This window comes from Lytechinus pictus, chromosome 5 (assembly GCF_037042905.1).
Source record: "Lytechinus pictus isolate F3 Inbred chromosome 5, Lp3.0, whole genome shotgun sequence".
Taxonomy (NCBI): Eukaryota; Metazoa; Echinodermata; class Echinoidea; order Temnopleuroida; family Toxopneustidae; genus Lytechinus; species Lytechinus pictus.
In genome coordinates this window covers 8,278,551-8,294,672 of record NC_087249.1, presented here as the reverse complement: position 1 = coordinate 8,294,672, position 16,122 = coordinate 8,278,551, and the positions used below count along the sequence as shown (strand labels likewise).

At 36.4% G+C, this 16,122-nt stretch overlaps 1 protein-coding gene across 1 annotated transcript; it reads right to left on the bottom strand.

Annotated features, from left to right (window-relative positions):
• Positions 1-14,424: 14,424 nt before the first annotated feature.
• LOC135154114 (chondroitin sulfate synthase 1-like) lies at positions 14,425-15,457 on the bottom strand. The gene has a single exon (XM_064099372.1). The coding sequence runs from the start codon at positions 15,205-15,207 to the stop codon at positions 14,440-14,442; it is 768 nt and encodes a 255-aa protein (XP_063955442.1). The 5' UTR covers positions 15,208-15,457; the 3' UTR covers positions 14,425-14,439.
• Between the last annotated feature and the right edge of the window lie 665 nt (positions 15,458-16,122).

Below are 16,122 nucleotides of genomic sequence, written 5' to 3'. Positions count from 1 at the left end.
GAGGTACGAAAAGTTTCGCACGAAATTTAACACGGCAGCATAGACATTCTACACACAGTATGTGGAGTAGAGCGCCAGAAAAGTACGAAGATCACCTCCAGAAGAACGGTTGTGTCCTCACACTAAAACCAGTTAACGAGGCAAAGCAGTGTGTGGAGCAGAGCGCCAAAAATGTATGAAAATCACTTCCAGAAAAAAGGTGGTGACCTCACCCACAATTAAATTAGTTTGAATTTGAAAATCGACATTGAACAGTGTCAAAAGTAAGCCCGTGTCCAAATATATAGCCCCAGTTGGGTGTGTTCAATGAACACACCCAACTGGGGCTACATATTTGGACACAGGGTGACTTTTGACACATGGATACATTAGTACCTCATTTCCCTCAAAACCAATAATTTCTCAAGTGCCACCTTTTATTAAGTTGTAATATCTGTAATATTCGTTAGGTCTCTATGAAACATTACACGCAGTGCCCCCCCCCCAAAAAAAAAAAGCAGGACTTTTTTTTTAACCTTATTTTTCACATTTTGTTTTGTGGGGGGTGGGGGGGGGGTAAGGGGGGGTAAATGAATAGATGGCCACTGGAGGGGGGTGAAACAGACCTAAAAGTTATCCTCACTCCCAAAATATACCACAACCACAGCACACCTCCACACTTCAGTTTCTGGGAAGCCCATCATGTCTAGAGGCTAAAACAGAACGTTTCCGAAAAGATCAATCCGCACCTAAATGTGTAGCATTGAGCACGATTTGCTACTGTTGACAGCATATACCAAATCTCCATTTCCTGTTTTGGGGGTCTGAAGAAAATAAATATCATTTTTTTATATGCACATTAAACTCTGCTTGGCCCCCTGGTCCCATATATGGTGTTTCCTGCTGGGGTAGGCTCATTTCCATGATTGAATCAAACACGAATGGCGACCAATGTCTCGAAAAGTAGAGAAACATGAGGTTTTCTGTCTGGAATGTTAGTTAGCTTCCACGAAGCAAACATTTGTTTAGACTGCATGTGAAGATTATAAAGGGAAAATGAACCCCCCCCCCCCCCCCCCCCCCCGAAAACACAAAAAGCAAAACAAGGTAAATAGGTGTGGCCTTAAAGAAGTAACAAAGTTTATAACATTTTAAAGCAAACATTTCCTATCTTCCCTGGAGTGGAAAGACTATGATGATTACAAACTCGTTGGCCTCTGTGTTTCTGGGAATCTCCAAAACAAATTTTTGTCATGAAAGCATGCATGGTTGGCAGCAGAGAACTTGGGTGGGGGGGAGGAGTCCATTTTCTTTGGGGAATTATCCAACTTTTTACAAGTAATTTCCTTTCACACTGGCAAATACCTGGTATTTTCTGAAAAATTCTGATATGGGCAGAATTATACCAGGCATATCTTTTTTCAAGACAGGAGTAGGTATATGAGCACCACATTTCTACAGGTCTTGTATAAGAATATCCCCATCTGAACAGGACACCTGTGGAGAGCCAACTTTCTCTTGAAATCAGTCAAGTTCAAAGCCACGACTATATATACGGAGCAATAGAGGAAGTCCAATCATTTGCTAAACCGTGATGGGCTGTCTATGTATGGGTGGGTAACAGGAAAACTTGCATCAAATTAAAACCCAAACATAGGACACGTCATGCTGTTCACGCTGGCTGGCTCTCCACCATGTCTTGTTTGTCAGAAATTATTTCTGTACTCTATCGCTTCATTCCAAAAAGCAAGATTTATGTTTCTGATTTCTCAAACTAACAATTTTTTTCCCCCCCCAAAAAAAACTTTCCCCATCCTGTTTGTCAAAAATTATTTCTGTAGTGTACTTCATTTCAAAAGGCAATTAAGAATTGTGTTTCTTTTTGCCCCAGAGTATTTGTATAGCAGACTTTGAAACAAAATAAAAATTATGTAAACTTCCAGTTTATTTTAAATATTATCATACAGTAAGTAGGGGGGGTGAAACAAATGCATTCATCTGCATGCTGGCCTACATATTTTGGCAGAAGCTATTTGATATCTTTCAGTACCACTTCTCAGTAGTTTCTACAATTTTGTACACTTGAAGTCCAGGGAATACAATATTTCAAAATATAATTTCAGTGTCTGCTTTATATATACATGTAAATGAAGGATAAAACCTGCCGAGGTGAAACCAAGGAGTTTTACATCTTAACCTTGGTTAAAGTTTAAACCCAAGCTGAATTATAATGTAGAATTACAATGTTTCCATTGCTTCTTCTGAGAATCAGAAACTGAGATTTAGCTTTTAATACCAAAGTATACTGAAAAACAATACACTATTATTAAGGCCTATGTATTAGATGACAGAAGATTCTCAGATTGAAAGCTTGCAAATTCACCAATATAACCAACAGAAAATCAGAAAACTACATGGCATACATTATTTACATTGATACTGAAAAGGGCACACTGACCATACTGACCAGAGCTGCATTACTCTTGGTGTAGCCATAACTACCTACAAACATTTCAAGGAATTATTTACTTACTCTTTAAAAATAGCAGAGCCAGGCATTGAATAATAGTGGGGGTTGGTAGAGGGGAATGTTGAATGTGGGAAAGAATGAGTACAGCATAAAAGCAAGTGATTTGTTTACATTCAATCTTTAGAATCTTTTGTTGGTGAACGAGATGATCACTGAAGCAAAGAGCCATAAAGCCGAGATATGATTTGACATACTTTCAGGTAGTATCACATTCATGGTAAACAATGAGGAATATTTTTATTAATCCCTAGATTCATGAGAATAGCGTGGAACTACTACTCTGAGTAGTACAACAGTAGGTCCATGAGAATATTAACTCCATGTTTATAGAAACAAGTTTATTTCAATACTACAATTTCTACATGTACATGTATATGTACATGTAATTGTAGGATAGATGTAAAATACAATGGATTAAAGGGAAAGTTCACCTTGAAGAAAGTTGGCTGTACAAATAGCAGAAAAAATAATAAAATATTGGTGGTTTGAGGAAAATCCATTAAAGATTATGAAAGTCATTTAAATTCTAAGTTGTGGATTTGTGACATCATACGATGTATACTAGCAGCTGCCCCATACATTTTATGTTATGTAATATAAAATGCATAAATTTCACATTTTCAATGGTTCATGATGACATTTGTCTTTTTAGGAATGGATGTGAAATGATTTATCTATTGATATACATAATGAAGGTGCAATAAAAATCATTTTCTTTAATAGAAAATGACCCTTCATTTATTTTTTACCATACGATGTATAGGACAGCTGCTTGCATATGATGTCACAAATCAAATAATCAAACTTCTGATAACTTTTTAATTCTTTGATGGATTTCCTCAAAACTACAGTATGGCTATATATCTTTTTTTTTGCTATTTGTACAACAAACTTTTGTCAGAGTGAACTGCACTCAGTGTCCAGGTCAATCTCTGAATAAGTTGAAAATCTTGACCTACACTGTACATGGTAGGCCTAGAAAACTTTGAAAGCCTCTTTTATGGGGCAGTATTGTTCCAACTTTGCTACTGGAAATGGATACAAGACACTGGTTTATGAAATTTGAAAAAGAAAAAGAAATATTATGTTCATGAATAGCAAGCAGTTCAAGAAGAAAGACATGTCATATGGGCCTACACGAATATACTTGTATACTGCTACTGCTACTGGCACTGTACTGGACACTTGTCTGCATGTGCAAGGTCCCTGTATAATAAAGTATGCCATCTTGCAGTTGGAGGGGTTGCATGATGGTGTATAATTTTCCCGACTTTGGATGAGCTTTCCAGCTTGCAAGTTCATGAGCAAGGAAGGACATTGAGAGCTCAGACGGCATGATGAAGAAGATGATGATGTCATGTCAAGAGGTCAGAGAGGTTGGCACTTGCACTGTCATGGACCTGAACTCCTAACCAGCAGACCCCAATGATCGCATTCCCAGATGTCTGCTGAAGTACCCAATCTGCAAGCGAAGGCTACACAAGAGCACCGAGGGATGGGACCCAATGTTCTGCAGCTTTGGTTCAAGGGGAGGATAGAGTGAAGTCCTCATACATGAACATGACCACAACATCGGCTCCCTTCATTGGTAATAAACAGACCTGCAATCGCATCCATGGGCTGAAATTTCATGAAGGCATGCCAACTATGCAAACTGCGTTGACAGACATTATCAACTGTCCTGCGGACACTGCTTCGGAAAGTTTATACATTTACAAAGCACTTCATGTTACAACAGTACATTGAGAAGAAATCCCTTAAAACTGTGATGATCTTTTTACTTTTGAGAAGATTTCAATGATTCTTTCACCAGCTTTAAAAGATGGACACATCACAGATGATGCTTTCACACCTGCCCTATCAGGAAAATTGCTGATTGGTTACATGTACTTGGAGTGCTTGTTACAGGAAAAGTACAAGGCCTACATGTACAGAAGGCCTATCAAATACCCATTAATTAAATTGTTTTATAGCACATTCACACCTTCCTGATCCTGACTGGTTCAGGGAAGTTCTCTCTATGATATAAAGTCTTTTGTAAATGCATACCTATCTATACATGTAGATAGAGAAAATTGTATATTTTTATATTCTACAGTTGGCTGACACAGCTTTTGGGTCTCTCCTCGATGACAAAGAAATTAATCGAAGCTATTGGAAGCGAGAAATAACATTACAACAACATTAAATCTATGGCCGTAAAGTGTTTCTCTCCACTACCTCCCCATATTTTGTGCGTTACGCTTCCCTTCATTTGTGTGCCATACTTCATCGAGTGCAAATCAGACAAATTGAAGCATGTCTGTATAATTTGTGCTATATACCATTTCCGTACCAACCAAACATTTCTTTTTTAAGTTGCAAGCCCTGTTGAGTTCTTGTCCATACAGTATTTGTGCAAATTTACAGTCATGCCCCAGCAATTATCCATGCAAAAAGTTCTTGTTTCCACGGAATAAACTTCACTCTCACAGTATCCAGAATTTTTCCTGATCAGGAATGTGAGGTGAGCCTCCCATCAGCAGGGCTAAAGGAAAAGATATAAACAGCCAAAAGCATTTGATAATAGATATAGAAAAAAATTGTGATAACAGATAAACATGTTTAATATCCAAATTTGTTTTTCGTTTTTCACAACATCCATGTCTATACTAGGAAACTATATGTAAACAGTTACAGGTAGATGCAATTATAGAAACAGCTGACAGCAGACAAGTGTCTACATTTATAGATTATTACATTTAATAGTTTGGCATGACATAAATCACCCCATCCTATTTGGATAATGGGCGTAGAAAATCTTACACAAACCTGCAGTTGTATTTTGAGATTAACAAGACTCTCATCAAATCCACAAGGTATTCATGTGTGTACATGTACATGTACATGTAGTGTGAAAAATGTGTATTCAACAAAATAATAAAAAAGTGATGTCTACAGAGTACAGACTACAATAAAGTTCATGCTGAAAATCAGATTATTGTGTATAAAAATGAAAAGATCAATTTAATTTTAAAAGATACTGTGTAAATGTACAAAAAGAAAAAGAGTTATTGCAAAATTTATAATGTAAATGTAAATTAAAGCATCAATCTCAGATTTGTTTTTGTCTGTTCATGTACTACAGTGTATCACCTGCCCGAGAGGATTAAGAATCCAAAATATCTTACAAAATCCTACAAATTACAAGGATGTACAAATAGACTACATTTTATGAAATTTCATGTTTACCATGCACCTGTAGGCCAACAAAACAACAGCTGTACTTGTATGTAATGAATTAAACTGTATTGCATCCGGGATTTCCTTAAATAACCCCCCCCCCCCCCCGAAAAATGATAAATAATGATACACCTCAATTTGAAATGACCCATTCGCACATTGAAAATACAGTCCATCATATTGCCATCGGTCAATTATCAAACAACAGAAACTGGTCATTCACGAGAGACACATTACAGAGTGACACGTCAGTCCTCACATTGTACTGTACACAAGTCTCAGTCATGTTGGATTGTAGCCTCTGCCTATTCTGTTGACCCTTTGACTGACTTCCTGGCTTCTCTCTCACACTTCCCTTTTACAGGGGATAGCAGAATAGTTGGTTCATGATGCCATGGAGACGTGGGTTCTCAACCGAGACAAAAAACACATGTATCACTAGTTTCAATCTTCATTAAAACAATAATTGATTACTAGGACTGCTCTATGGATATTTATTATTTGGAATTGTGGATCTACATGTACATGTACATGTACTGTATAAAGCTTTTGAGTAGGCCAACAGTACTACATATGCATGCACAGAAGCAACTAAGACTATTAAGTCTCAATATTACTTGGGGGAGGGATGACTTTATGCTGAACACGACATTGCCTACTACTATACAAAGAAAAAAAAAACACCAAATGTATTAAAGTGTACATGAATATGGCAAGCCATAAAGAAAAAAAAGAGGACAAAGAACTTGTATTATATTTCTAGTCTAAGAAATCACTTGTTCAAACAATTCAACCATTTTGTGAAGTGAATACACAGATTTGAAGGACATCAATCTGTTCAAAGACATGGACTTGGACATGAATACAGTTTGTTTTCAAAACACATATTTCGGAAGCTCTGTAAACATTTTTAGTCAGTTTTTTTTCATATACATGTACAGTACATGTATCTTTGATATTAAAAACACAGTAATTCTGTAGAAATAATCTTTCTTCGAGACTGCAGTATATAAGTCTGCGGGGCAAACCCTTCACTCGAATTACAGGTCTGAATGTGCAGCCTACTCATGCCTTGTGTACTGTACATGTATGTGCTAGTCTTTGCATGGAGACACAGTTGTTGATCAAAGTTTCAATCAGAGTCTGTGCATGCAGACTAGCAGTATATTGGGAGCCCCACTTTGTCAAGTTTAGCTGTTATAGTGTTAAAGGACAAGTCCACCCCAAAGAAAAGTTGATTTGAATAAAAAGAGAAAAATCAAACAAGCATAACACTGAAAATTTCATCAAAATCGGATGTAAAATAAGAAAGTTACATGACATTTTAAAGTTTCGCATGATTTCACTTAACGGTTTTGCACATCCCGGTCAGTATGCAAATGAGGGGACTGATGACATCACTATTTCTTTTGTTTTTTTTATATGAAAAATGAAATATTCTAATTTTCTCCTCATTGCCAAGTGAAACAATGATTACGAAACAACAGTGGAATTACCATTGTTCAACATTTTATGGTTCAGTCAAATCGGTCCGCATTGTCAAATCTGTGAAAATTGAAATATTGTTCAATTAAAAAAAAAAAAAAAAAAAAATAGTGAGGGATGTTATCAACTGTCATTTACATGTGACTATTGTGCACATAACTATTTTGTGAAAAAATAGGTGAACTTTAAAATGTCATAAACTTTCATATTTTACATCCGATTTTGATGAAATTTTCAGCATTATGATTGTCTGATTTTTTTTTATTGATTCAAATCAACATTTTTCTAGGGTGGACTTGACCTTTAATAACATTTTGTCACAATTCTGGATAATAATATCCAATGTCTGTGTTTTTTTTGTTTTTTTTTGTTTGTTTGTTAACCATGAGCTTTAAAAAATGGGTTTTAGATGTAGGCATTGGTTCTTGCTGTATCTCTCAGATCTCCCCTAAATTATCGTACCTGGATTGAGACAGTATCGGTACATGTGCATGCGTGGGTGTGTGTGTTTGTACAGAGGTGTATGAAATAAAATCATGTTTATTTATGTCTGAGAGACCAACCTTGAAGACTTCAAAGAGACATGAAAGAGCAATTTGCAGAAGACGCTTTGCTACTCTAGGGACAGAAGTGCTGTGGCAAAGTTTGAACCCTAGACTCATGTGTCAACTCAGGTGCCTTAGACCACAACATGTAGGCCACAGTACATGTACATGAAAGGCCTTCAGGGGTCTATTTTTCATAGACTTCTTCAAAAACCCTTGGCATTTAAAGGTCAAGTCCACCCAAGAAAAATGTTGATTTGAATCATGAGAGAAAATTCAAATAAGCATGTAACACTGAAAATTTCATCAAAATCGGATGTAAAATAAGAGTGATGATAAAAGTTTTACTTATTTTTCAAAAAACAGTTAATACATGCACAACTCAGTGATATGCAAATGAGAGAGTCGATGATGTCCCTCACTCACTATTTTTGTTTTTTATTGTTTGAATTATACAATATTTCAATTTTTATAGATTTGACATAAAGGACCAACTTGACTGAATCATTAAATGTTGAAACAGTGGTAATACCATGTATCTCCTGGGAGGAATATAACTTTATTTCACAGGCCAATAAGGAGAAAAATATAATATTTCAAATAATAAAATACAAAAGAAATAGTGAGTGGATGAAGTCATCAATTCCTCCTTTGCATAATGACTAAGATGTGCATACATGTATTTATAAACTGGTTTGTGAAATCAAGCAAACTGTTAACATTTTATTTATTTCACATCCCATTTTGATGAAATTTTCAGTGTTATGCTTGTTGGATTGTTCTCTTTTTAATATTCAAATCACTTTTTTGTTGGGGTGGACTTGTCCTTTAAAGGACAAGTCCACCCCAACAAAACTTTGATTTGAATAAAAAGAGAAAAATCCAACAATCATAACACTGAAAATTTCATCAAAATCGGATGTAAAATAAGAAAGTTATGACATTTTAAAGTTTAGCTTAATTTCACACAACAGTTATATGCACATCCTGGCCAGTATGCAAATGAGGGGACTGATGACATCACGCACTCACTATTTCTTTTGTATTTTATTATCTGAAATATGCATTTGCATATCACTGAGTTGTGCATATAACTGTTTTGAGAAAAATATGAGAAACTTTAAAATGTCATAACTTTCTTATTTTACATCTGATTTTGATGAAGTTTTCAGCGTTATGCTTGTTAGATTTTTCTCAATTTATTCAAATCAACATCTTTCTGGGATGGACTTGACCTTTTATAACAATGTATCAATGATCAGCGTTGCAATGCAAGTTTACACACAGGCCTACATTACTGAGCAAGTGCTGGTTAGAAGCACTGTTACTTCTTTCTTTCAAATGAGGCAGATTTGCCAGACTGGAGATATTTATATCTCCATAAATGGAGCAAAATTCACAGAGCAAAATGCTGAAAATTTGATCAAAATCGGATAACAAATAACAAAGTTTTTGAATTTTAAAGATTAACATTATTCCGGTGAAACAGTTTGAGGCATGTCTTCATGAATATTAATTAGCTGGGCTGATGATGTCATACATGTATCACCACTTGTTCTTTTGTATTTTATTATATGAAATTAGGTTTATTCAAAAAAAATTCTACCAAGAACTAAAAAAACAATTGGATTGACAACTGATTAAGTGCAATAGTTATTTATTGCTGCAACTTATTTCATCATAATCAATAGAAACACATAATTTACACATGTATGTAAAAATGAAACAATTATGAGTTCATGTAATAACATAAGAAAAAGGAAAGTGGGGATATGACATCATCAGCCCACCTAATGAATATTCATGACGATGTGCATATATAACTGTTTTCACAAACAAAATATTGATAAACTTTAAAATTCAATAACTTCGTTATTTGTAATCCAATTTTGATGAAATTTACAGCATTTTGCTTTGTGAATTTTACTCCATTTATTTAGATGTAAATATTTTCAGCCAGGACAGATGTAAATATTTTCAGCCAGGACCATCCCTCATATATAGAGAGAGAGAATGAACCGTAATTCAACCTTCAGACTGCCACAATTATCACAACCTTAATCCTGTTACGCCACTTTAAAGGAAATACTGGTAGTTACAATGTACGTGTACATAACTGTAGTACCCGTTGACCTGTGATAAAAAGGGTCAATTGTAAATTGACCACTCAAGCAACCAATGGCTATCCTTACTTACAAGCTGTTTATGGAAAGGAATATCGAGACTGAGCAGGGAGCTGAGAGGAACTGACTGGTATTCTTTGCCAGTAGTTACATCATGGACTGAGGTCTGGATTGTTACAATGTACATCATCAAAGGTCAATAGCGTCAAGAAGACCATGCTAGACAAGTTTTGGTCTTTGTTGCGTTTAATATGTCCACCCATGGGAACAGTGACTTTTTCACTGCATTGGTACAGCACATACATGTACATACAGTGTAGGCACAGACACAGAATGAGAATTTTAATAGTACCTAAATAGGAAGACAACATGCAAGATACATCTGGAAACTTGGCTGCAGAAACAACTGTAATTTTCCAGTAGATCCAGTATAAGGTGTAATATATACATGTATGCAGGTAGGCCTGCATGTGCAGACACTCAAGGATAACCATCCCTTTTCCAGAAAATGTCAACAAATTATTTAGGCCTAATGGTAATAATCTTTAATACAGGTAGACCTGCATGTACCAGTATAATTCACAACAAGACATATCTGGAAACTTGGGTGCAGAAACAACTGTATTTTTCCAGTAGATCCCGTATAAGGTGCATACATGTATGCAGGTAGGCCTGTATGTGCATACGTGTACAGACACTCAAGGATAACCATCCCTTTTCCAGAAAATGTCAACAAATTATTTAGGCCTAATGGTAATAATCTTTAATACAGGTAGACCTGCATGTACCAGTATACCGGTAATTCACAAGTGCATTGATGTGAAGGAGGTTTTGTACAGGTACATACACGTAGGCCTTCATCATGTCTCATAAAGTACCATATAGTGTTGGCCTGCACTAGGCCCAGATTAAATGAGGTGTTATCATCCTATTTAGCTGAATGTAGGCCTACTGTACACTGTATTGTATTGTACTGTACTGTATTGTAATCAGAGGGTCGTGTGTTTGATCCCACCATGGCCTAGCCTCCTTTGGCAAGGCGTCAGTCCACAATTTGCCACTCTCCACCCAGGTGTTAAATGGGTAACCGGTAGGATATGAAAGCCTATGTAGTAAGCCTAGCAATTGAGTCTTGGAACTCTTGTTGGAATGCTCCCCAGGGAGTGGAGAAGGTGCATGTATGCGGGCATGCAAGGATCCGATGACCGGGGTAATAATATATATGGAAAGCGCTTTATAGAGACGTCGTTCCGATGTGTTAAGCGCTTTATAAGTGCGGAATATTATTATTACTGTGAATAGCAAAACTTTTGTTGATGACAGTGAGTGAAGCATTTGACGGTTCTCAACAAAACCTGAGCAAAGGTTCATTCATTCAACTTTAATTTGACAAGTTTACATCTGAGCAGAAAGGGGATAAGGCAATTCTCAAGGATTCATGAACTTCAAACGTTGCATGGGCACTATTAAAACAAGATTTTTGCAAGTATTGCAAATTCATTGTGAATGTGAACAATCAAACTATTTATTCAACAATGTCATTACCACCCCCAATGTTACAGGAAAATCACATTTCCTTGGCAATAAATCAAAGCGTATCAAACCACTTCAAACACCCACATACCTGCATGTAGGCCTAAGACTAAGTACTACTGACTTGAAACACGAAAGAAGAAACAAAAATAGGCCTACACGTATGTAGGCGGTAGAGTAGGCCTAGTTTTCAAACAACTTAAAAAGTTGAAAAAAGAATGAGTGAGGGTCTACAACTGTACTACAATGTATAACCAGTCATATACATAAATGTATACAGTATTTTAACCTACATGTAAACAAGACGAGGTGTGCAGTAATATGTTTTAATTAATGATCTATAGCCTACATAAAATAGGCCTCGATACAGTTGTATATTGTGCAGTACATGTATGTAGGTTCATATTAATGCAGACACTGTAAAAGACAACAAACGATAAATTACTGGTAAAATAACCCATGCAATTCAAAAGAAATTATTGCAAGCTGTCAAAATGCATGATCCATATCGAGAAATCGATTTTCATTATGGAATGCACTGAGAGAATTCATTAATTTTGGTCAAACCATTATGCAAAGACGACCTTGTTTACGGCAAAGGAGTATGGTCAGTAGACACCCAATTGGACTTCGTAGCATAAAATAATTTATTGCCTTCTGTGAACGGTTGTCAGTTCAACAAATGACTGAGCACTGCATGATGTGGGTGAAGTGGACAAAAATGGAGAGTGGGTGAGTCTTCAAAGGAAATATTATGTAATCACTAGCAAACAGAACCTTGCATCCCAGGCTGCTGAAAGTGGCTGCTGAAAATAATACAAGAATGGTCTGTTGACTTCATAGTTCATGTATCAGGAATTCCCTGGAGTATATATACAGTGTACATATATGTCTTTAATACTGAGAATCAATCAATGTTTGTTTATTAAAAGATGCAAATTTTTTAAACAGAGATACATGTACATGTACTCTATACTACCTGTACATATACATGTACTGTACAGTCTGTACTGTCTATATCAAGATGTGGGAGGAGTCTGCATACGCAGGAGTGGACAAAAGCATGTCAAATGAGAAAAAAAAAGATCAGGATTGGTCCGAAGATGCACAAAGTCAAATCTTCAAAATTATTCTCTTAATCTGCGTCAGGTTTACAGTGGACTTGTATAATCTGGGTATGAGTGTAGATTAGGCCAGATAAACATGAAGTCTTTATAAAATATGAAACAGCAGGTTCCAAATAATTTGCCAAGTCATTAAAATGTATGGAAAGAGAGCAACCAAGATGAAGAAAAAAGATAACCTGGGCGATGCCACCACACGGCAGAGGTACATACTGTAGATTATGCACAGAAATGACACAAAAATGAAGTAGGTCCCAAATTTTATTTTGTCACATACATATAAATAATGAAAATATAAAAATACATTCTTATTTTCATAGATAATATCAGAAAGCTTACATACAGTACTGCATGTGGTGTTACTCTGCCCATTCTCTGGACTTGACTACATACTTGGAGAAACTTGTCATTTGTACTATTTAAAGGACAAGTCCACCCCAACGAAAAGCTGATTTGAATAGAAAGAGAAAAATCAAACAAGCATAACACTGAAAATTTCATCAAAATCGGATGTAAAATAAGAAAGTTATAACATTTTAAAGTTTCGCCTATTTTCTCAATACAGTTATATGCACATCCTGTTCGGTATGCAAATGGGGGGACCGATGACATCACCCACTCACTATTTCTTTTGTATTTTATTATATGAAATATGAAATATTTTGATTTTCTCGTCATTGTCATGAGAACAAAGTCTCATTCCTCCCTGAACACATGGAATTACATTATTTTAACATTTTGTGGTTCAAACAAGGGGGTCCTAATTGTCAAATTCGTGAAAATTGAAATATTGTATAATTCAAATAATAAAAAACAAAAGAAATAGTGAGTGACATCATTGACTCTCTCATTTGCATATCACCGAGTTGAGCATAGAACTGTTTTATGAAAAATAAGCGAAACTTTAAATGTCATAACTTCCTTATTTAACATCCGATTTTGATGAAATTTTCAGTGTTATGCTTGTTTCATTTTTCTCTTTCTATTCAAATCAGCTTTTTGTTGGGGTGGACTTGTCCTTTAAGTTAAAGATCCAACAGGAAAAGCAAACTACCTCAAGAAATGCAGTTCTAGGAAAATTTCCAATAGATCTGATATAGAATACAGTACTCTGATTCATCTGTCTATTTTATAATATCCTTAGTCTATCATATTTAGGTGGGTTTTTTTTTCTCTCTCTCTTTCACATAAAGTACATTACTTGTGTTCACTGTTTATATTCATTTGCCTCTCTTAATTTACATTTTAGCTTTTATGATGGTGGGCCCCAAGTCTGCGCACCTAACAATTTGAGTTAAGATTTCACATGAATTTCTTAATTCACAAAATCTTTCAGTTAATAAGGTTCCTTATATTATCATAAGTGTACCAAATTTCTCATTGAAAAATGAAAGAAAATATAGCATTTTCTTGAAAAAACCTCGGGCAGTCATTTTCAGATTGAAAAAAAAATGGTACCCCATGTCTGCGCACTCATTCACTTTGCACACGATTCTGGGATTTTGATGAGAAAGGCGGCACTTTGAGGCCGTCACATGAAATGCCCAAATTTCATTATTTTTCCACCATTTTGAGTCAGATTTTTTTATGAATACCTGTCTATGTATTGCATGTGTAAAGTCTGTGTTCGTTGCGTATCTTCTTTCACTAGAATCGTGCAAATACGCGTGTGCGCAGACAAGGGGGACTGCGCAGACTTGGGGGAACTTGCCATACTATAACTGTTTTTTTCTTGTAAATTGTTGAGTTTATTGAACCTTGTAATATTCTATTTTGTATTTGCTACTTTTCTCAAAATAAACCAATATCAACAAAATACCTCTTTTTTCTCTTGCCATTTTTCGTTTTCTGATCTTTCGACTTTTTGATCGAGTTTTTTTTGCTCTTGAAAAGGGGTGTCATCTTACCTCGTACGACCAAGTACAATCGATCCCCGCAAACTTCTTGATGCACCGGCCAACTTCGACATCTTCGTGGGTGCTCCACAAATTCTTGAGGCAGTAGCTGACGTGAGGTATCATTTTCCTAAGGGTGGCCCGGCTGAAAACCATTCCAGTTCCTCCCATGCAAAAATTATCATCATATTCCAAATGCAACAGCCCCAATTCCTCTACTTTTCCTCGTCCTGCTTGCCCTATGAAATAAGTGTGGCTGCTGTTCAGCGATCGCAGGAATGCTTCCATGCGATCGCCTTTGATGTATACATCATCATCAGCTCTCATAAACCATTCATATTTGTCAATGAAATTGTCGTGCATGTATTTCAACATCATAAATGACTTTTTCTGAGGTGGGTAAGCGTCTGTCACACCAGGCAAACTAATAACGGGAAGATTCCATTCAGGTGGGACGTTGGACGCCCCACTCGAGAAAAATGCAACTTGCCCCGGGATTGTCTGTGCCCAAGTTCTGTTTACAGCAACAGCTCGAGTTTCTAAGAAAATGGCAGCCGTCATAACGCCAACCATTAATAAGTTTTTCGATGGGTGATTTGGTTCAGGCGTCGAGAGAAATGGGTCGTCTCTTTCAAAGTTTTGAGTGTTGCACGACTTACCCGCCGGAACCCATACCATCCGCATCCAGGTAGCCAGAGCGAACCCGATCACTAAACTCAACACCACGCTGGCCAGCTTACGGGGCCCCGAACTTCTACTGCTCGACCCCATCGCTTTTTCGGAACAAGTTTACAACTCAACTTTGACAACGAATTTCCACTTTTCTGGGAGGTAACCGGTCCAAGGAATTGCGATCATTCAATTCGACATAGGTCATTTATTTACAAGTTACCATATTCCAATGAATAAGAAATGATCAAACTTTATAATCCACTCCAACGAAAGTATCCGAGAAACTCCCCGCAACTCGCCATGATCAACACAGAGTGAAATGAATGCAAAATTGAGGCATGTGTGCTTACGTCACCAAACTCTTGAAGCGTGTGTTCACACTCCCAGGACGTGATTTCGCCCACTGTAATTCAAAGAGCCTCGTCTTTGTATTGCACGAGTACTACTGTGTTCTTCGCCGAGAACAACTGAGGCATAAAAGATATTCATAATACCAGAGCGTGATTTTTTTTTCATTAATAATCAACCGAAAAGCCATATTTACCTGATGTGGCTGATATGAATTCATCCCCCAATTCAAACTTATCATAAATTACCAAGGAAATTTGTAGTAAGATCGGAGTAAGATACTGTTAGAACTTTGATGGTGTCATCACCATATTCGGCATCATGTCTATAACGACCGTATTATCACCGTCGTCGTCGTCATCGTCATCATCATTATCACCATCATTATCATCTTCATCATCATGACCACCACCACCACCATTATCACCACTATCATCATCATCATCATCATCACATCGTCATCATATATCATCATCAGCATCACCACCACCACCATCATCATCCGTCATCACCACCACCACTACTATCATCATTCACCATCATCATCATCATCATCATCACCATGATAATCCCTCTATTGAATTTACTCATCAACTAATACGACAGTCTCCTATTGAGACAAGAATAGATTTTGTCTTAGTTTCTGATAGACTTAACAATAATATT

Coding starts and splice junctions, on each gene's coding strand:
- LOC135154114 (XM_064099372.1), bottom strand. CDS start 15,207: ATGGGGTCGAGCAGTAGAAGTTCGGGGCCCCGTAAGCTGGCCAGCGTG.